The 21391-nt window shown below is 41.9% G+C and overlaps 1 protein-coding gene across 5 annotated transcripts in view; it reads left to right on the top strand.

Annotated features, from left to right (window-relative positions):
- The window catches only part of Trim2 (tripartite motif containing 2), a 145818-nt gene that overhangs the window by 115032 nt on the left and 9395 nt on the right, over positions 1 to 21391 (top strand). For all 5 annotated transcript variants that reach the window (XM_076932588.1, XM_076932587.1, XM_034499544.1 and 2 more), the window contains 4 exons: positions 12226 to 12329; positions 12618 to 12785; positions 18297 to 18465; positions 19567 to 19637. In XM_076932588.1, the coding sequence (XP_076788703.1) occupies positions 12226 to 12329; positions 12618 to 12785; positions 18297 to 18465; positions 19567 to 19637 (512 nt within the window). The remainder of the gene's footprint in view (positions 1 to 12225; positions 12330 to 12617; positions 12786 to 18296; positions 18466 to 19566; positions 19638 to 21391) is intronic.

Raw genomic sequence — 21391 nt, 5'->3', positions numbered from 1 at the left:
TCCCCCTCCCCCTTCCCCTTTTCCTGATAAATGCGGCCAGTGAGAAGCTGAAAACAAGAAGTGGGGGCGGGGGACCAACAAAACAACGACAATGAAACAAAACAAATCCCAGCATTTATAACCTGGAAATTTAGAACGATTCTCACTTGGGTGGGAGTGTCTTTGGAGGACTCCTGACTAACCCAAGCAGAGAGCCTTGCCTCAGGCAAATTCTTGAACTGCTGTGAAATCTGTGGGCTTCTGCAGTGGCAATCCCACAAACGGAATTCAAATACTTCTCTGCCTCCACTCCTGCAAGGAGTGGGAGATTTGTGGGGGTCAGCCTGCATGGAAAGCTGTGTGGCCAGCCAGTTGTACAGAGCTGGAAAACAGCTTCTAAGACCTCTGGGTGGAGAAGGAAATGGGTTTGGGGCGGGGTTGGGGATGAAGCCAGAGGTGTATCTCGGAGATGGGAATGCAGTTGTCCCTCCCTCTGATTTATTACCTGTCACTTTTTACCTATTTTGTTTTCACTGCTTGTTTTCTCAAGAGGAAGTGACTAAACATAAACCAAAAGAAAAAAAAAGGGGGGGGGGGGGAGGGAGTGTGTTCAGCCACTCTTAAGGAAAAGCAATGCTTGCGTTTTCAAAAAGAACCAGCAGCCTGTCTCTTTCTCCTTGTTTTGTCCTTAGGGGCAGCCTGCCTTGGTCCCCTGCTTCCTCCTGTGTCTATAATACAGGGACTGAGAGTGCTGCACAGTTTGTTAATTGACACATCTAGAAAGGAAATAGAGTTTTCTACCACAGAACTTCAGAAACTGGGAATCTGCAGATATTCATGTGTGCTCTGGGAGGGGAGTGAGAGACCAACTTTTTTTTTTTTTTTTTTTTTTTTGCCATCTATTTTCCCTGGACTGTCTTGGGCAACTAAGGCTCCTTGGAACATTGTGGGCTGAGTTACCCTGTTAGTTCTCAAGGCTGAATCCCGGTAAAGACTGTGAAATGACGGCATGTAACGTGTCCATTCTGAGCATGTCTTTCTTGGTCACCTGTGTAGTATGGTTCCAGGGGACAAGCCAAGACAGACACAGGACTGGATCTTGCTGCTCCAGTTCTTCCACTTAGGCCTTAGGCCTCTCTTTCCGCTTCCCTCAGCCTCAGCTTCCATGTCCATTAAATGCAAAGTTTTCCTTTACATTCTTCTGTGTTGTCACATGATAGGGTCCCAAGAATCAATTTCATTTCTTTTTTGGGTAATCCTAGTAGTAGTCGTGGACTATATGTTAGTATCACCTTTAATTATGTGAGGAACCTTCATACTGTTTACATAATGGCTACTAGTGGACATTCTCCTCAGCAGTGGTAAGGCTTCCCTTTGTCCACGTCTTCACCAACATTTACCTTGTCTTTTTGATGGTTGGTTGGTTTTAATTTGTATTTTCCTAGTAGTAATGTTGACAGCTTTTAGATACTTGTTGGTCACCTGTATGTCTTTTAAGAAATGTTTATTTAGATCATTTGCCCATGTTTAAATCACATTTAAATTATTATTATTATTATTATTATTATTATTATTATTATTATTATTATTGAGGGTACAAGTATCTCAGCATGCATGTGGAGGTTGGAGGACAACTCCAGGGTTGGTTCTTTCCTTCCTCTATAAGAGTTCTAACCATCAAACAGACCACTGGGTCTGTTTGGTAAGTCTTTATCTGCTGTGCACCTCACTGGCCCCAGTTTGTATTCTCATCATTGATTGTTTGGAAACTAGAGCCCAGATGTACCGGTGTACGGATATAATTCCAGCATTTGAGAGACTGAGGCAGAAAGATTCCAAGCTCAAAATTACAAAAGCATTGATTTTTCTTAATTTCTCTTTATGAGTATAACAACTTGGCAACAAAAGAAAAAACATTAAGCTAAGAAATTTCTGTTCAATAAACAGATCGATCACCAGAGTGAAAAGGCTAATAAAAAAAAAGAAAGTTTATGAAATTATTTTAGCTCCTTACACATCTCAGATATCAATGATTTAGTAGATGTATGGTTGGCACAGATTTTCTTCCCTTCTGTTTGGCCTTGTTGCTGGTGCTGTTAATCTCAGACCTAAAAGCCATTGCTCAAACCAGCATAACAGGCTCCTCTCCCCGTGCATCCTCCTGTGGGGTTTGCAGCTTCAGGTCCTAGGCTTTGAGTCTTTAATCCAGAGTAGGTTGCCCTTTGTACTTGATATGAGGTCAGCCTCTAATAATCTGCATGTCAACATCTGGATTTCCCAGCACCATTTACTGAAGAGACTCTCCCGTCCCCATTGTCTCCTCTTTGTCACAGATCCATTAACCATAAATGTGTGGCTTTACTTCTGAGCACTCTTTTTCCTTTTGTGTTCTATTGAGTTTTTGTCTGTTTCTGAGACAATCTCACTATGTACACTTTGTAGCCCAGGCTCCCCTTAAATTCTGTATTACCTGCCTTGGACTGCCACCAAGCACTGGGATTACAGGTGCCAGCATGCCCTCTGCACCTTGTATTCCACTAGTGTGTGTGTGTGTGTATGTATGTGTGTGTGTGTCCTTATTAGTATACTAATATTATTCTGGTTTTGTCAGGAACAGCTTTGAATAGATGTTGAAATCAGATAATATAATGTCTCTAGCTTTGCTCTTTTCCTTTTAGCTTTAGCTTTTTGGGGGTTTCTGTGGTTACACATGAATTTTAACATCGCTTTTTCTACTTTGAAAAAATATCATTGGGATTTTGGTAAGCACTGCATTGAATTTGTAGACTACTTTGATAGTATGGACATCTTTTCAATATGTATTCTTCCAATCTGTGAACACAGAATATTTTCCTACTTAATGACTTCTTAAGTTCTTTCATAAATGTTTCTTGGTGTTCAGTGTTCAGACCTTTTTATACTATTGGTTAAAAATATTCCTAGGACTTTTGTTGTTGTTGTTGTTTTAATTAGTTAGCTTCGTGCCCTAATCCAGACCCTAGTAACAGTCAGCACTCATGACGCAGTAATGAAGCTCAAAAAATGTTTTTAGAGCACCTGACCCTGACAAGCATTACGCTAGATAATGGATATATTATAGAGATGACAGAAATATGATCTCCTTCCTGGAGGAGCTTACAGATCTGTGTGGCACATACATGAACAACTTGGTCAACTACTGAGGGAGAGTGACGGAAAGCTACAATAATGAGTTCAAGTCAGAACTTAGTAGGACTTCCTCAAGTCAATAGTTACAATTAGCAGGCAGAGGGATCAGAGAGCAAAGGACAGGTGAAGAGAGAATAGGACTGATGGATTCACCTCATGTGCATCTTGTGCTGAATACATAAAGGTCCGAAGAATAAACAGTGATGTGATTGGACACATCCAGGTGGGAGCCCACCTCTGCTCAAACACCCTCTGTGTCCTCACACTTGACCACAAGCCTAAATCCACAGCAATTGCTATTGTTATTTATGCTGTGGTCTCACTACCCAATAAGACTGTAAGTTTCTTCAGGTCAAGAGTGATGCCATGGTATCATTTGTCATCCCCAGCCATACTCAGAACTTCATTGGTATAGCCTCAAGGCATGAGCTACAGCATTTAAATATCCTCTTATTGGGCCAGTAAGGTGGCTCAGTGGGTAAAGGGAAGAAATCTTCCCTCATTCTAATGGCCTGTGTATAATCCCTGGAACCTGACTTTAATCATGAGCCTCAAGGAAATGTGTTAAAATTTAAATGTGCGAACGATTTAAACAATAACATTTAAAGGTGCATGCTAAAAGTTAAAGCTGGGTGTGGCAGCACACGCCTTTAATTCCAGAACTCCAGAGGCAGGCAGATCTCTGAGTTCAAGGCCAGCCTGGTCTACATAGGGAATTTCAGGACAGTCAGGACTACATGGTGAGACCCTGTCTTGAACCCGGCAACTCCCCCCCCCAAAAAAAAAAAAAAAAAAACAACCAAACACACAGATTAGAGGAACTCTAGATGGTGTTTGGAATCAGGGGAAGGGAATCAGCAGACATTTTCTGAGTCAGACACTGTGCTGTGTGTCATCTTACTGAAGATCTCCAGTAGATATCATACTGCTTCAGTTCTGATTACTTAGCTGAACAATATACCTATTGACATATATAATGTTAGGCGTGCTGGGGGCAGCTACTGCTAGCTTATTGATGACTCTACGATATTAACTTAAAATCACGAAGAATTATTTAAACTTTGGAAATGAGTAAATACCACAGATCAGAGCTCCCTCTCCCAGCCCCTACTCCTAAAGCCATACCATCAGGGCAACATATAATCATCCTTACCACAGAAGGAATATAGACTTAAAGAACTGAAAGCTACAACTTTTAAACACCCCTTAACTTCTGTGGTTTTCCAAAATTGAATGGTGTGGTATCTCCCATGCCTGACAACTTAACTGAATGCCCACTGCAAGAGATTATAGTGTCTCTCAAATATTGTATTGGAAAATAATTCTTTTTTTTTTTAGCACAAACAAATCTTTAATAAATGTTAGTGATGTTATCATCCACATACAAATGCAAAAATGAAATGGAATTTGAAAATAATTTTGAATAAGTTGAGAGAAGTAACTCAGAGCTCCTGTTGGTGACAGTTCCCGGCCATGCAGAAATTCCTTTCTGGGTTTGCTGACTAGGAGTTATGAGCTGGTTTAGTCAGCACGGGAGAGCATCATTGAACAAAGGAGAAGCGGAAGATGTGGGAGGGAGGGAAAGACTCACAGCTGAATTGTTTCAAAATATGTAATTCATTCCCCATACCTTAATGAGTTAGTAGGCATTGGATGAAGCATGCATCTGTACTTTAGAGCATGTCATTTTAAATGAATGTGTGGGGCTGGAGAGGCGGTCTAGCTCAGAACACTCTTCAGACTCTGAGATTGATCCTCCAGCATGTAGAATAGAAAGGTGTATAGGATGGGCTAGGCGAGGCTAGGCTAGGCTAGGCTATGATGCAATAGACTTCATGTAGCATGTGCTGAAAAGTTCATAGAAACATACTGCATTATCTCATGGCCCGCTCCTGCCTCACATCTGTAAACCACTTTCTTCCTTAAACTCTGAGATGAGGGAGGTCATGTTAAATTAGCTCATTCTAAGACCCCGACCTTAGTCCTTTGAGAATCTCATCCTTGGGAACTCTCCCTTCATTTCAAGTGGAAGTAGATACAGTTTGTAGTTACTGTAGTAGTAGGCACTGTACTGTGTGTGCTAATCTCTTCCTGTTTAAAAAAGAAACCCCTGAGATATTAACTAAAAAAGAGAGAAGGTTTATGTTGGCTCACAGTTTTGGAGACTCTAGTAAATGTTTGGTTAATGCAGTTCCTTTGGGGCCTGTGATGAGGCGGTGCCTTGTGTTCTGAAATGACCTTGTGCTGTGATGAAGTAACCATCTTACTTCATGGAGACTTGGGAAGCAAAGTCGGGAAGAGAAGGGCTGAAGTCCCCGTATCTTTGTCAAGGTATGCCACTAATGAACTAACTTCCTTCCATGATGACTGTCTTAGTCAGGGTTTGTATCCCCGCTCAAAACATCATGACCAAGGAGCAAGTTGGAGAGGAAAGAGTTTATTCAGCTTGCACTTCCGCACTGTTGTTCATAACCAAAGGAAGTCAGGACAGGAGCTCACACAGGGTGGGAATCTGGAGGCAGGAGCTGATGCAGAGGCCATGGAGGGATGCTCCATACTGGATTGCTTCCCCTGGCTTGCTCAGCCTGCTTTCTCATAGAACACAGGGATGGTACCACCCACAATGGGCTGGGCCCTCCCCTCTTGATCACTAATTGAAAACAATGCCTCACAGTTGGATCTCATGGAGGCATTTCCTCAAGGGAGGCTCCTTTCTGGTGATGACTCCAGCTTGTGTCAGGTTGACACACAAAACCAGCCAGTACAACAGCCCACATCTTAAAGAGTCAAGCACCCCCAGTAGTGCTGTAGGCCAAGGACCAAGCCTTCAACACATGGGTCTTTGGGTGGCAGTCTATCTCTCAACTTGAGTTCTGTGCTATAAAGTGCAGCAAGGGAACAGGACAGATGTTACAGATGTTACTCAGGGAACTTAGGGTGTAGAGCGAGATGATACAATTAAGCACTTAAAGTATATCGTGCTGGGTGGGAGTGGATTTCTCTAAAGGATTTTAAGAGAAAATATGATCCATGTGAGCCCAAAGAAAACCAATAAGTTAAAGTCTAAAACGATACATCATGGAACTAGAAAGAGGGCAGCTGTTGCAGAAGACTGGAGTTCAATTCCCAGCACCCATTTAGAATGGCTCAGAACCACTTGTAATTCCAGCTTCAGGGGCCTCTTTTGGCCTTCGTGGGCACTTGTACATATGTATGTGGGTCTCCCCACTCTTGTGGACCATCAGCCTATTCGGTCCACAAGGGCAGTGGGAGCAGAGATGTCGAAAATGGGGGTTGGAAGCCCTGTGAGTATGTATGATGAATGACCACACCCGGACCACTTGTCAGTAGGCAGGGTGACTCTACTTAGGGTGATTGAAGGCTTACCAAGTTTTGAGGGACTGAGGGTAGGGACGTCCAGGATGGGCAAAGATCTTTAGCTGGAGGCTTAGGGTAACTGGCAAACCTCATTAGCATGGGGAAGCATTTCAGGAATCTCAGGTGCTGGCTGAATGGGTGTTGTCAGGAGGATGGAAATTGATCCTATAAACTAACTGAGGCTATGTGACATTCCTCAGGTAGAGGCGAGTGTGAAGGCTCAGAATTCCCTGGACAAGGTCAGAGAAGGAGAAATTTTGTTAAAGGAGAGAATCCCCCATTATGTTCCAAGTCCCAGACTATCATGTCAATGGTAGACTCTGACCTTAATTAGTGGTGTTCCCAGACATGTGGACGTATGGATGATGATGATGACTTTTTTTTTAGACAGGGCCTCACTGTATAGCCCTGGTGGTCCTTGAACTCACTGTAGACCAGACTGGCCTGGAACTCAGAGATGTGACACATGTGTCTGCCTTTACCTCTTGAGTTCTGTGATTAAGGGGTATACCACTGAAACTGGCAAAAAATAAAAGGCAAAAAATTTTAAAAAGTAGTGTGTATATTTTGAAAAATGCAGTTTTCTCCTTCTGTCTTTGATGTGACTAGCTTCAGCCTCCTCAACTGCACAATGGAAATGATGATGATGGTGGTGGTGATGATGGTGGTGATGAGGATGATGGTGATGACGGCTTATGAAAGAGGATTTAGAAGAAAGTACTGTGCACATTGTTGATCATTTTACTTTCTCATGATGCAACATGAGTTGGGTTTCCCGCCTGTCTTTAATAACTCACACGTGCACTCACTTAGCAGGTGCTCTCACTAAGCACCTGCCTGGCTCACCATCCTGCATTAGACGAAGTACTTGCCTTAGTAACATCTGGGGAGATTCTTTCATTCAAAGCAGCTGGCATGCCAAGTTGGGGAGAGCGGTCAGAAGAAATATACATCGTTGGTCCTCTGGATTCAGTTTCGGAGTTCCTGGACATTTGGAAGTGGTCATGGGGAGTAGGGTTCAGAAGCTGTGGATTTGAAAATTCCTCTTGTGATTCATAGGCTAGTTTACTATCTGGGAAAAAATAGTTTATCTTTTTTCTTCTTTTTCTTTCTTTTTCTTTTTCTCTTTCACTTTCTTTCTTTTTTCTCTTTCTTTTTCTTTTTCAACACAGAGTTACTCTGTGTAGCCCTGGCTGTCCTGGAACTCCCTCTGTAGGCCAGGTTGATCTCCAACTCAGAGATCCGCCTGCCTGGGTCTTCTGAGTGCTGGGATTAAATGCATGCACTACACTACCACCTCAGTAGTTTAATTACCTTAAGAAATTATTGCTAAATTATTTATAGCTCCCTCAAATTCTATCGATTAGTTACTAACCAACACAAATATTTGCGAAGTGAATCTTTTAGATGAAAATAGGAAATGATTTGATAAGCACTGTTAATACGTTGTTATACTTATCAGTGTTATGAAAGAATTTGTCTTCATTACATATTTTCTTTCTTTCTTTTTTTAAAGACAGGAATGTTTATAGCAGCTTTATTCACCCACTTTATTCACAACTTCTCAGAATTTAAAACAACCCAGATGTTTCCAAATCACCTTGTAGATAGATCAACAGAGCAAGAAACAAACTGATGACACAAACAATAACATGGATGAATCACAGAGCCATTATGCTAAGTGAGAGAAGACAGAGTCAAAAGGTGACATGCTGTAGCACTCCATTCATGTAGAATCTATATGACATTCTGGAAAATTCAGGCCAGTGATTTCCAGACAATAGAGTGGGTGTAAAGGAAAGTAGGGGATGATGGAACTGTCCCAACTGCACTGTGGCGTGCTGACACGATGACATGCATTTATCAAAGCTCATGGCACCGGAAACTGAAAAGGGCTAATTTCACTGTATGCAAATAATATCTAATTTAAAATAAAAAATAAGACACGATAAAACTGCATGTTCCTTCAGGAACAGTACATGTGCTTTCCGTCCCCTCTCTCTCTACTCACTCTAGCCTCTTTCACCTGTCTGCTTTATCTTATTTTTATTTTAATTCTATTGTATGGGTATTTTGCCTGTATGTATATGTGTACATCATGTGCATGCCCGGTGTCCAAGGAAGCCATAAAAAGGTGCTGGATCCCTTGGAACTGGAGTTACAGATTGATGTGAGCCACCATGTGGGTGCTAGGAATTGAATCCAGGTCCTCTGGGAGAGCAGCCAGTGCTCCTAACTGCTGAGCCATCTCTCTGTCCTCTTCATTTTTAAATAATGTATACATGTATCATATGTGTGGGCGTTCCCGGAGGGGATGTTTGATGCCTTGGAGCTGGAGTTACATGATTGCCAGCTGCTCAATGACGGTGCTGGGCACTGCACTTAGGTCCTGGATCATCTGGAAGAACAAGCACTCTTAATGGCTCAGCCATCTTGCCAGCCTTTGGTTTTGATTTTAAAACAGAATCTCATTACATAGTCCAACTGGCCTCCAGCTCTCCATCTTTCTGCTTCAGTTCTCAGAGTCCTGGTATTTACAGGCACGTGCTACCACATCCAGATGGCACCCATAGTTTCTTATAATAAAGTACTGTATGTTCACAGTTGGGGTCATTTCACTCCCGATGGCAGGGGGACACAGACTGCCCCAGACCAAGGAGATTCAGCGAGCAGGTTGCACGTTGTCTTTCTGGCCAGCGGATCTTACTGCCTATCCATTGAGACACTGCTGGGGATACCGCTCTTTGGGGCACCCCGGCTCTCCAATGACACTATGGTGCCGGTGGGGGACATGCCCTGGGCAAGGTGGAGAGGGCTCCCAATATTAAGAACCCGCTGAGTGCGACCAGGGAACCAGTGGTTAAGGGCTGTCTGGAAATTTTCCAGGGACTTGACAGCCATCTCATTACATATTTTCAATGTTCTGTGTACATATATATGCACACACATGTGTGTGCACGAAGTGTTTGTGTGTGTGTGTGTGTGTGTGTGTGTGTGTACAAGCAGTGTGGCCAAGGATTGAACCTAAAGTCTTGTACAAGCTACGGAAATGCTCTAACACCGGGATACATCACCAGCCTCATCATTCACCTAGATAGTATTCTAATACTATAGAGAGACAGGAGAGACTTGACTGTCGATCAAATAGAATTTCCTAAGGAGCTAGAAATGTAAAGCTTTGGACCCAAATCATTTCCAACTTCTGGAATTCCTACTTACTTCATTCTCACTGGAAGCCACCTTAGAAGCACTTGAGCATTCTATCCACATCACAGCACAGTGTCGCACAGCATCTGCTTCCATTGCAGTAAAAGGTAATTAGCATCGATTGTCTTTCAAGATAAACGGATGCAAGCAGGATTCAAGAGTAAGAAACATGGGAATCTCTAACAAGACAAAAGGTGCTCCTAAGAATGAGGGCTGGGTACAGCGCAGGCATGCACAGGGCTGGGGCTGGGGAGGTGTGCTCTTTAGCTCTTGCACAGAGAGAAGGTTGGAAGAGGAGGAGGAGGTAGGTGAAGAGGGAGGTTTTACTATTATGACATTTAATTGGTAGTTTGTTGTCTTTGGTGGTGTGTGTGTGTGTGTGTGTGTGTGTGTGTGTGTGTGATGTGTGTCTGTATGAGAGTGTGTGTGTGACGTGTGTGTTTGTGATGTGTGTCTGTATGAGTGCAGGTGTTCACGTGAATATCAGAGGACAATTTTGGGAGACAGTTCTCTTTCCTCTATGGGGGATTTGGAGCAGGAACTCAAGCTTGCAAGTCCTTTAGTAGTAGAGGTTTTTCTCTTTTACCTGCTGAGTGACCTCACTAAGCCATGCCTGTTTTATCTAGCTTGTTTTAAAAATGTGCTGTGTGGCTGACTGATGTCCCTCCCATCCCGTAGTTTTATTTTTAATTGGCCCACAGATACAGGCTGACGGCACCTCGATGGTCAGGTGCTCAGCACAGGCTGCAGAACCTCTTTTCAGAAGTGTGCCTTGTCCTACTGCTCTGGTGACCCAGTGTTGGCAGCTTCCGAGAACTTCCTCATTCATTGCAAAAGGAAAGAATCTTCCTGCCCTGGATTCTGATCCGATTAACATGGAGTTTGACCGAATGTCTTCCTGCCCCCAAATGCCATTCTTTGCCATTTCTGCTGATGCTCGGAGTCGTGGCCTTATTTCTGTACAGCACAAAAACATGTTGGTGTTTTGGGTGCCTCTATTTTCTTTCTTCCTGTACCAGTTGTATGTTCTAGAAAGCAAATGGAATCTTTTCACTAACACTGTTTTTTTCTATTTCCTGGTACCCACTGAGTCTTCTAGAAACACAATGGCCTTTGTCCTTAGCCAAAGGTTAAATGAAGGAGATCCACAGGCAGTGTTTGTCCCTGCCAGGACCTGAAGGATAGAAAACAGTGTTCATCTACTCTCCTCAGGCGTCTCTCTTAGCTGCCTTTCCTCTTTTGTTTGTCATCAGCCACCCCATGGCTATGGGGACATTACCAGTTTCACATTTGCAAGGATCTGATAAATTATTTCTCTGCCAGTGAAATGAGCCAATTCAAGCCAGATTAAAGTATGTAAAAGTAGGTTCACTGGTCCCAAGAAGGAGGCCAGGAAAGTTACAGTGGGGAGGAAGACACAGGGGAGGGAGACCCAAAAGAGGGTTAAGAGAAAGAGAAAGCACTCTAGCAGCAGAGATAGAAGAGAGACCAAAATGTCTGGGTTATATGGGGAAGAGCTTCTGGGTGAGGGGAAGCCCAGGCCCTTGGCTAGAAAGTTCAGGGCAGAGGACAGGGTATGGATTGTAATAGGGACTGAGGGATGCTGGGAGAACTTGGAGGCCAGGTCAACTTTGGTATGTTAAATATGCACCTTAGCTTTTTGTCCCAGGGTCTGGAACCAAACAGGATCTACAAACACTGGGGTTTTTTTAAGGTCATTTCTTTTGTTTCTGTTCCAATCCCAGTTTTTATAAGGCTCTTGCTCTTTAAAAAAAATTATTTTGAGTTCGAGGCCAGCCTGGTCTACAGAGTGAGTTCCAGGACAGCCAGGGCTATACAGAGAAACCCTGTCTCGAAAAACCAAAAAAAAAAAAAATCATTTATTATTAGTATGTGTGTGTCTGTGGGGGGAGGGGAGTGACACATGCGATTGTGTGTGTGGAGGTCAGAGGAAAAGAGGCATGTGAGTCCATGTGTGTAAGTCCGTGTGTGTGTATGCGTGTGCATGTGCGTGTGTGCTCATGTATGTTCTCTCTTACACCTTTATGTGCTTCCGGAGGGTTGAATCCTAGTTGTTAAGCTGGTGGGATTGACCTGTTAACCTGCTGAGACATCTTATCCATGGGCCCCAAGACTCTTGCTTTCAAATTGGTCCTGATAGTTCCTTCTGATAAAATCATACTTTTGCTTATCAAGTTTAAATTTTACTTAGTTATTTTGGGACAGGGACTATCTGTCCCAAGCCATTCCCCTTCTTTACCCCACTATTGGGTGTGCTGGGATTAGAGGTGTATCAATGATATATATCAATATCAATGCAGAGGCTGTGGCTGTGACACAGTAAACACCTGCTCAGCATAAACACAGATGTGAGTCCATTGCTGCCATGGAAAAGACAATATAGTCTCATGCTACTTATGGAAGCTTGAATTATCCTTTTGCTAACCTAATTCTCCATAACTTAATTTCTATGCTTTTCTCATTTACTCTTAGGTACCAAAGGAAGAAACAAAGGAGAATTTACAAACCTGCAGGGTGTGGCAGCATCTACGAGTGGAAAGATATTAATTGCAGATAGTAACAACCAGTGCGTGCAGGTATAGCCCTACATGTGTTCCTTTGACTGTGTAGACTAGAGATAGGTATGTATTTATTTTAGATTAAAGATAAATAGTATGGGGAAGAAACAAGATAAGTATGTAGAGTTCTGTTTTAATTGTGTATGTGTGTGTGTGTGTGTGTGTATGTGTGTGTGTGTGTGTTGGGGGAGATTTCTTAAGCAGCACTGGCAGATTCTGATCCATAGTGCATTTCACAAATGCCTTTCCTGCCCCAGTAATTTCTATTCTAGTTCAGATTCTAATGGATGTAAATTTGTTGTACAGATCTTTTCCAATGATGGACAGTTCAAAAGTCGTTTTGGCATCAGAGGACGATCCCCCGGACAGCTCCAGCGGCCCACAGGGGTGGCCGTGCACCCCAGTGGGGACATCATTATTGCAGATTATGACAACAAGTGGGTTAGCATTTTCTCCAATGATGGGAAGTTTAAGGTAAGAGTGATTACTATTTGGCCACTAAATAGTAGAAAGAACAAGAAATATGACATTAAATTATGTTTTTCTTGGTTTAAATCTAAGCCATTATTTTATTATTCTTCATATAGGGTTATCAATCTCAGTTTTATTAAATGAGAGTTGCTGTGATTATTTTATAAACTTGCTCCCTCTCTTAACCCACACACATGCACACATGTAGGTACATATACACGTGTAAACATACATATGCATATGCACACATACATGTATATACATATACACAGGTACACGTATGCATATATATGTATATAAATATACATGCATACACATATATGTGTATTTTAAGTGTCATTTATTTTATACAGCTTGTTTACTCTAAAAATCATGTTTATCAGAAAACTATACTGATTGCCTTAATTTGAGTTTTTAAAAACAAAAACAAAAACAAAAAAAAAACTCCTGCAAAGGGTTATAAAGAGGCAGTTCGCGATTCCCAAATTAATTTCCAGACGGTCACAAGGTTTTTCTACTTTCTCAGGTTTGTGGTGGAGAGCCTGGGAGAAGCACCATTCGAATGCACATTTCTCACATTTAAAATATACACAGGCATACTGAGGGGAAAGCCAGAGGCATAAGAGCTGTTGGTTGTAAATCATTTGTTATAACCTGAAAGGCAGCATTAATGAATGTCGAATAGAACTAACAAGAAAAAGAAAATAGAGGCGGATTCGATAGGGACAAAGCCAGTTCACCTACACCCTGGGATCCTGTCAGGAGACTTGTGCTACCTCCCTTCTCTCCCCTTTTGGCAAAATGTAAAAATGGCATTTCTGTTAACTGGCCCTTTGTTGCTGAGACAAAATGCCTAGAAAAGATTTAGTTTGGCCACAACATGGAAGGCTTCAGTCTACAGTCACTTGGCCCTTGTGCTTTGGTTCTGTGCCAAAAGGAAGCACAGGATGGAGGGAATCCTTGAGCTCAGGGTTCAGGAAAGCAGAGCAAGCAGGAAGTGAACAGAGTCCCACAGCCTCCTTCAGCTGTGTGCCCCAGTGACCTCCCTTTTGTCCACTGTGCTCTACTGCCCCCCAGCACCAGTGAGGACTAGGCCTTCGGCATCCTGGACTTTGTGTATATTCAAGATCCAAATGTTATAGCTTCTGTTTCTTCACAAGTCATCAGGGACTAGTGGAGCCTAGTGGATTCTCCTCTCAGGTGTTACCTAAGAATCACCATCACTCAGACCACTTCTTACATTATTTACAAGCTTATAAGGTGCTGGGTCAAAGGTCTTTCGGAAGACCATGTGCAATATGCTTTGTGCCATCCCTCACCCAGCCTCCCGAAGGCGTCTCGTTTATTTGACAAGATGAACTTTAACTTAGATCCACTCCTGGAATCCCGCTTCTGGGCTTTACTAACTTTTTTTTTTTTTTTTTTTTTTTTTTTTTTTTTTTTTTTTTTTTTTGGAAAAATCTCATCATTTCTCCGAGTATTTAAAATTTAGAGTTTAAAAACATCTATCTCACAGGATTTGAGTACAAGTTAAATGAGATTTATTTCTGAATTTTTTATATAGGTCTCATCTAAGAAATGTTTTTCTCCATGCCTCTTGTAATGGTTTCCAAAACATAAAGTTTGTTTGACCCACTGTGACTTGGGCTTCATGGCCGAATGAAGGTGTTCAGTTGCCACCACACCACTTCCTTCTCTGAGGGTTTGGAGTGTGTTTTCCTAATCCATTCTGGAACCTCTCTCACTGATTGAAGGCATTGGAAGGCTTTGGGTTGTCATGGTCACCTCATGATTATTTTCAAGATGGTATTTACAAGATGAGCGTCATTTTTTTTATTCTCCAATTAGAGTCCTTGCTTTATGTGAGCATGGCAATACCTTTTCAATCTAAGGAAATAAGAGGCTGTTCCCTTTAACCCTGTGAAATTGCATCTTTTTCTTTTGCTAGAACCTCACAGCTCCATGTAACAGCCATGGGTACAGGAAGCTCTCATGCCTTTCTGTATCTTCCAACACCCAACCGTGACAACTGTGGTAGCAACATGGAGAAAACTGTCTGCCGTCCTCTAGAGGAACTCTAGTTTGTAGAAAATCTTCTTATTCTTGTTTTAGACTCTGGCAAAATGACTAGCAATCTGTACATTTGGGAGTAAATACAACAGCAGCTTTTGCATATTGAGCAAGAGTTTGCTACTGGGGCTGGAGAGATGGCTCAGTAGCTAAGAGCACTGACTGCTCTTCTGGAGTTCATGAGTTCAAATCCCAGCAATCACATGGTGGTTCACAACCATCTGTAATGGGATCTGATGCTTTCTTCTGGTGTGCATGAAGACAGCTATAGTGTACTCATAAAATAAATAAACAAATCTTTGGTGGCACACGCCTTTAATCCCAGTACTTGGGAGGCAGATTTCTGAGTTCAAGGCCAGCCTGGTCTACAGAGTGAGTTCCAGGACAGCCAGGGTTATACAGAGAAACCCTGTCTCAAAAAGTTTGCTAGCAGAGAGAGAGAGAGAGAGAGAGAGAGAGAGAGAGAGAGAGAGAGAGAGCTCCCTGACTGAGATATTTTTATATGCATGACTTAGTAGTTCCATACCCATAATAAATACTGAAGAACTGAAATCCTAAAGTTGGGCTCTGTTGGTCACGAGTATTGTAGACACTGTGGAGTGCAAAGACGTTGGAGCACTCCTGCCCCCCAGAGGACGGAAAAGGACATTGCAGATTGCAGCAAGACCCTCTTGATGGTTAGACCCCATTAAGGTAAAAAGAGAGCACATGGAAACACTTGAGTACTGTAAAGAGTTCATCCAGATGTGCAGGCTACAACTTAGCACCAGGAGTTACTGTTTTGCTTCTTTGATGGGACAGTGAAGTCAACGGTGCTGCTGACTTCCTTTTTACCCAGCACGGTCTTTAGATTTGCTCCCGACATCTCAGATGTGTAACACCTTTACTGCCGTTTTTATAGACATCTGGTGTGTAGTCAAATAGCTATCCTCCCCTGCCTCCTTTTATGTTTTTCCTTTTATCTTCTCTCATGGCTTATATCTTCCAGACCAGCTGGGAGCTTTTTGTAATCATAAAAAATTAAAATAAAAAAAATATATATATATGAAACACAAATATGGTGACCTTTATGGCCACTGTATTCTAAAATGTCTCAACTTTTCCCTCTGAAAGTGGTTTGTTGAGTTAAATGCTCTCGCTTAACTGTCTCCAAGATCTGAAATATGTTTCTTACTATTCTAAAATAGTGGGGGTAACATGGTGAGGCCAAATGCATGGCTTTCTATTTCACTCTGTAGAGATCAGTGCATCTGAACTAGAAACAACAGTGCGGGGTGGGAGAAAGCAACATTGGGTTCCAGCTTTAAATTGTGCATGTAGATCTGCCCTAGCCGGCATCTTGTGGTAGAACCAAGATAATCCTTTGGCTTCTGTTTTCATTCTAGATAATTATCCACTTGGTATTATATGGTTGAGTCATTCTGAGTAACTACTGTTGTTTGTAATGTTAAGTAGTAGTGTATTAGGTGGTAATGAGCAGAGTGCCAGCTCTCCTTTTGATCTCTCGTGATACCTTCCTTTCAGACTTGAAAGAGTGTGAGTGATTTCCTTACATGCCATTATGTTAGAGCCTCTTTGATCCTTAGGCTTCATTACAGCATCAGAATCAAACGTACACAAGAGATTCCCTGGCCTAAGACGAGATGCTTCCTTCCAACGTAACTGTGTCTCTCGGCTCTAAGGCAATCAGACCCGAATCTCCATCATTTGTAGACTTAGAAGAATAAAGAATCACATGCGAAGTCCTACGCGGAGAAAGTTCTATCACTGTGTCAGGAAATGAAGAGTGCATACATAAGGAGGCTGGAGAGATGGTTCAGGGGATGAAGCTTTTGTTGATTTTATAGAAAACCCAGCACCCACATTGGTAGCTCACAACCATCTGTAATTCCAGTTCCAGGGGATCCGATGCCTTCTTCCGACCTCTGAGGTCACCAAGCACACACATGATACCCAGACACACACATTAGCAAAATACACATAAAGTAAAATAAATAACTCTAAAAAATTAAAGAGTGCATCTGTGGCTCACAGATTTCTATCAACCAGTGCTAACATGGAGAGAGAGGACTTCTATAGCAGAACATATGACATGTAATCAGTGGAGGTTAGTTTTTAATTTAAAAGATAACACAAATAGGCTTTAAAAATATGTGTATAAAAAAGTATAAAATAAAAGGTAAGCGTTCCTTTGCCACCACTGACCCTCCAGTTCTTAGGCTACAGAGTCTGGCGTCTAACCTTTCTTCCTAGAACTCCAGTCTACAATGCGGATGCCTTGTAGATATTTGTTGTGTTGTATTCTTTTGAGAATAGTGAAGAAAAATGTCTGCATGTGTTCAGTAGAGATTTTGATGAGGTTGATTGAGTCTACAAAAATGCAGTAATACAGTATATGGAAACATATGCTTAATACAGATCTAATGCTTTGCTCTCCCTGTGAAAAATGAGAGGATTTAGTCATGATTTGGTAGCTGGGAAGATGGCTCAATCTATAAAGTGCTTGTGGTGTAAGCATGCATCCCTGTAATGCATGTTTTTAAAAAGGCCAGGGTGATATTGCAAGATGGAGAGGCTAGGAAGGGAGATCCCAGGAGATCCTTGACTAGCGAGCCTGCCTAGTTAGCAAGCTCAAAGGCAACGAGAGACTCTGTCTCAAAATCAAGGCATATATCCCTTGATGAACAATACCCAAAGTTGACCCCTGGCCTCTACACATGTGTACCACACATAAACATTTACCTCCCACATACATACATACATACATACATATATGCATACGCACACACAAATAACCATGATTAGGTTAGCTTATAAGTAATTCTAGACTTCTGATTTTTAATGTAGTAAACAAACATCTATTGAATACAACTTGATGCATCAGTAAGTGTGGCAGGCTTTGAGTACACACTGGTGGATGGTGATGGGCTCGATGTAACTTTTAACTACATGGAACAAGTTTAATGACGTCTGCCCCAGATCTTAGTGCTGAATATGAAATGCAGCAATAGTAACGGCTTCTATTTGGTGACTGTTTACTATTATATAACATTGAATACTTTTATATTGTTTGTTAGTTGCTTTTTAAAAGGTTTTAGAAAGGAATGTAAGGAATATTAAGGTTAAAGGAAGTGAATGAATCTGTCCGTGCAACTCGGATGTGCTCAAAGCAAGTGACAGGGGCCAGATGTCTTTCTCTAGACCCTGTATTCTTTCATCAAGTGTCTGTTTAGAAGGACATTGTGGTCTAAATTTGACGGCAAATGTCTTAAAAATAAAGCTTTTATATAAATGTCTGTAGCAGGTGCTGAACATGGCAGAGTCATTTTTCTGGGAGAGACATAACATTCGAGCAAATGTTTTCCTGAGACAACTAACTAGCTTCAGATTGGTTTCTGGAATGCTTTCAACTTAGATGTATATTTCTGTATTTGTTTCTAACAGACAAAAATCGGATCAGGAAAACTAATGGGGCCCAAAGGAGTTTCTGTGGACCGCAATGGGCACATTATTGTGGTGGACAACAAGGCGTGCTGCGTGTTCATTTTCCAGCCCAATGGGAAAATAGTCACCAGGTTTGGTAGCCGAGGAAACGGGGACAGGCAGTTTGCAGGTACACTCGATGGTAATATGTGAACCCCCTTCTTTATGCTTCTGCTCACATTTGCATGATGTCTGAGCATGTTGAAGGTGCCCAGTTCCCCAGTGTGCGAGCCTAGGGGAATGCTGAGGGTGGAGCCAGAGCAGGGGGCGTCCCGGGGTGGAGCCAGAGCCGAAGCAGTAATACATGAAGACATTTCTCAGTTGTCTTGAGAAGGCTCAGTTGAAAGTGCCGCCTTTAAATGGTTTCTACCGATGGCTGCTCACACTGCAGACATTGGATTTTTAAATATTTATACTAAGTAAAATAATACATCTTAAAATAAAATATTTACCAAAAACAAAACAAAAACCCACAAGTGTTTGAAGATCAATGAGCGACTATTTCCCATGGCAGCAGTTTTCTTTCACAAGCTTCTGGGTGGGAGTTATTTCACCTTTGTAGGTTACTGTAAGAGGGCAGGAATGTAGTCTTTTTTTTTTTTTTCTTTTTCTCTGCGCTGTGCAATCACAAGCTTTTTCGGATGTGCACATCTGCAAGAAAAGGCTGAGCACGGTCCATTGATTTTCCTTTTCAAAGGATGCTTGGCACCATTTTGAGGATAGCTGGCAACATCCTTGTGTTCATTCTCTCCTTTGTCTGGCCCAGATTCTAAACAGCCACCCAATATTATAAAATTCAGGTTTTCTGCTCATTTTTTTTTTCAGAAGAAAAATTATATTTTGGAACTTCTTTCCCAGAGGGGAGAATGACGATATTTTTCTTTGTAGGACCCCTTTACTTCCCTACTTAGCAAAAGCATGATGTGATCGGAGGTGGTGGCTATGGCTTACGGAGGGCAGTGTGGAGAAGGGTTGCTGGACTCAGGACTGCAACTTTTAAGGCTTGGTGGGTTGAAGCCAGAGCAGACAGCTGAGAAACTTGCTGGATCCAGTTTTTCAGGAGCTAGAAGTCTGACTGAGTGATTGTCCATGGACTGGGGTTCGGGTTCTTTGTCCTTCCTTAATTAATTTAATCAATGTGTTAGTCTTGCCCTGTGTTGCAGCAACTGCTGTGCTGTCGTTGTGTTTGCTGTCGGAGCCCTCATGTGTTTCTCCCCCCATTTTATTACAGGTCCCCATTTTGCAGCTGTGAATAGCAATAATGAGATCATCATCACAGATTTTCATAATCATTCTGTCAAGGTATTACTAGCACTCCAAATGTTGTTAGCTCTGCGTTGCTTATATGGAGAAACTGGTCTCTTTGTAAATATTGTACAGCACTGTACAGACACTCAGAACCCAATGGAGTAAACCTACAGGGATCTGACTTCAGCTTAAACACAAAGGTTTTAATATTGACTTACATATGAATAAAAATATGGACTTACATATGGATAAAATATGATGACCGTTTACTTATTAATTGGAAACTGAGATGAATGAGAATGATTTAAAAATTGGTAAAACGGCTGGACATAGAGACTGAAATGACAGATGTGCATATGTTTCTAGAAGGAGGAGATTTCCTGAGGGCTGGGGGCTGCAACTCAATGTTTATTTTACTTACAGTTTTATTGCTGTGAACAGACACCATAACCAAAGCAACTCTTATAAAAGAGAACATTTAATTGGGGCTGCTTACAGGTTCGGAGGTTCAGTCCATTATCATCATGGCAATATCCAGGCAGGCATGGTGCAGGCAGAGCTGAGAGTTCTACATGTTGATTCAAAGGCAGCCTGGAGAAGACCATCCTTTCTGTACTGGGCAGAGCTTGAGCTTAGGAGCCTCAAACCCACTCCCACAGTGACACACTTCCTCTAACAAGGCTACACCTCCTCTGATAAGGCCACACCTCCTAATGGTGCCACTTCCCATGGGCCAAACATACTCAAACCACCACAATGATACAGTATGGGCTTAGCATGTTCCAGGTACTGGGCTCAATCTGCTGCACCAACATTACACAACTCCATACACATGTAAAAAGCAAACTATGAAAATTATTTCAGCTCTTAGATCATGTTCACCTGAGAAATGTATAAGTAAATGACATTAGGTGAGATGCAGAAAGTATAAAGTATTTGTAATTATTAAAGTTCTAGATGGGATAGTTTCAGGATCTGGAGATATTACCCCAATTATTTAAGCTTACTTTTCATCTTAAGGAAATAATATCATTTGCTTTATTTTTTTTCCTCTCTGACAGCTATTGAATGGAATGTCTGGGGTTTGTTTCCCATGAGACAGCAGTTAGCAGTAACTCTTAATTCAAGTGATTTATTGCTTAGTAAATGTGAAATCTATAAGTCAGAGTTAGTAAGTAGTCTATTATAGGGTTTTAAAAAATATTTTTATTGTTTTAGCAGCGTTTTGGGGTAGGCAATAGTCTGGGATTCTATAGATACTATGGGTTTTTCTTTCCCATGCATAATACTTATGATACAGTTTAATTCATAAATATGATATAGAAAACCATTGTGTCAGCTTTCTGTTGCTGTGATCCAATACCAGAGAATAACAATATCAAGGAGCAAAGATTTATTTTGGTTCGTGGTCTCAGAGTTTCAGTCATAATCACTTGCAGAGACTAAGAGAAGAGCTAGGGCTAAATTATACCCTCCAAGACCTCACGTCCATGACCTACTACCTCCAGATAGACTAGACTGCCTTCAGCTTCTGCTGCCTCTTACTGGTCCATTCAGCAATAACCCCATCAGTAAATAAATCCATCGATGAGGTCAGAGCCTTAGGATGACCCCATTAGTGAATTAATCTATTGATGAGGTCAGAGCCTTAGGATCCACTCACTTCACCTCTGCACATCCCAGCATTTGGGGACCGGACCATCAACACATGAGCCTATGAAGACACATTGCAGATACAAACCACAGCAGCAATGAACAGTGGTGACTAATTATACACTAGAACAATTATAACGGCATCCCGCTGTAGC

The sequence above is a fragment of the Arvicanthis niloticus genome, chromosome 4 (assembly GCF_011762505.2).
Source record: "Arvicanthis niloticus isolate mArvNil1 chromosome 4, mArvNil1.pat.X, whole genome shotgun sequence".
Lineage (NCBI taxonomy): Eukaryota > Metazoa > Chordata > Mammalia > Rodentia > Muridae > Arvicanthis > Arvicanthis niloticus.
This window is presented reverse-complemented; position numbering and strand designations above follow the sequence as displayed.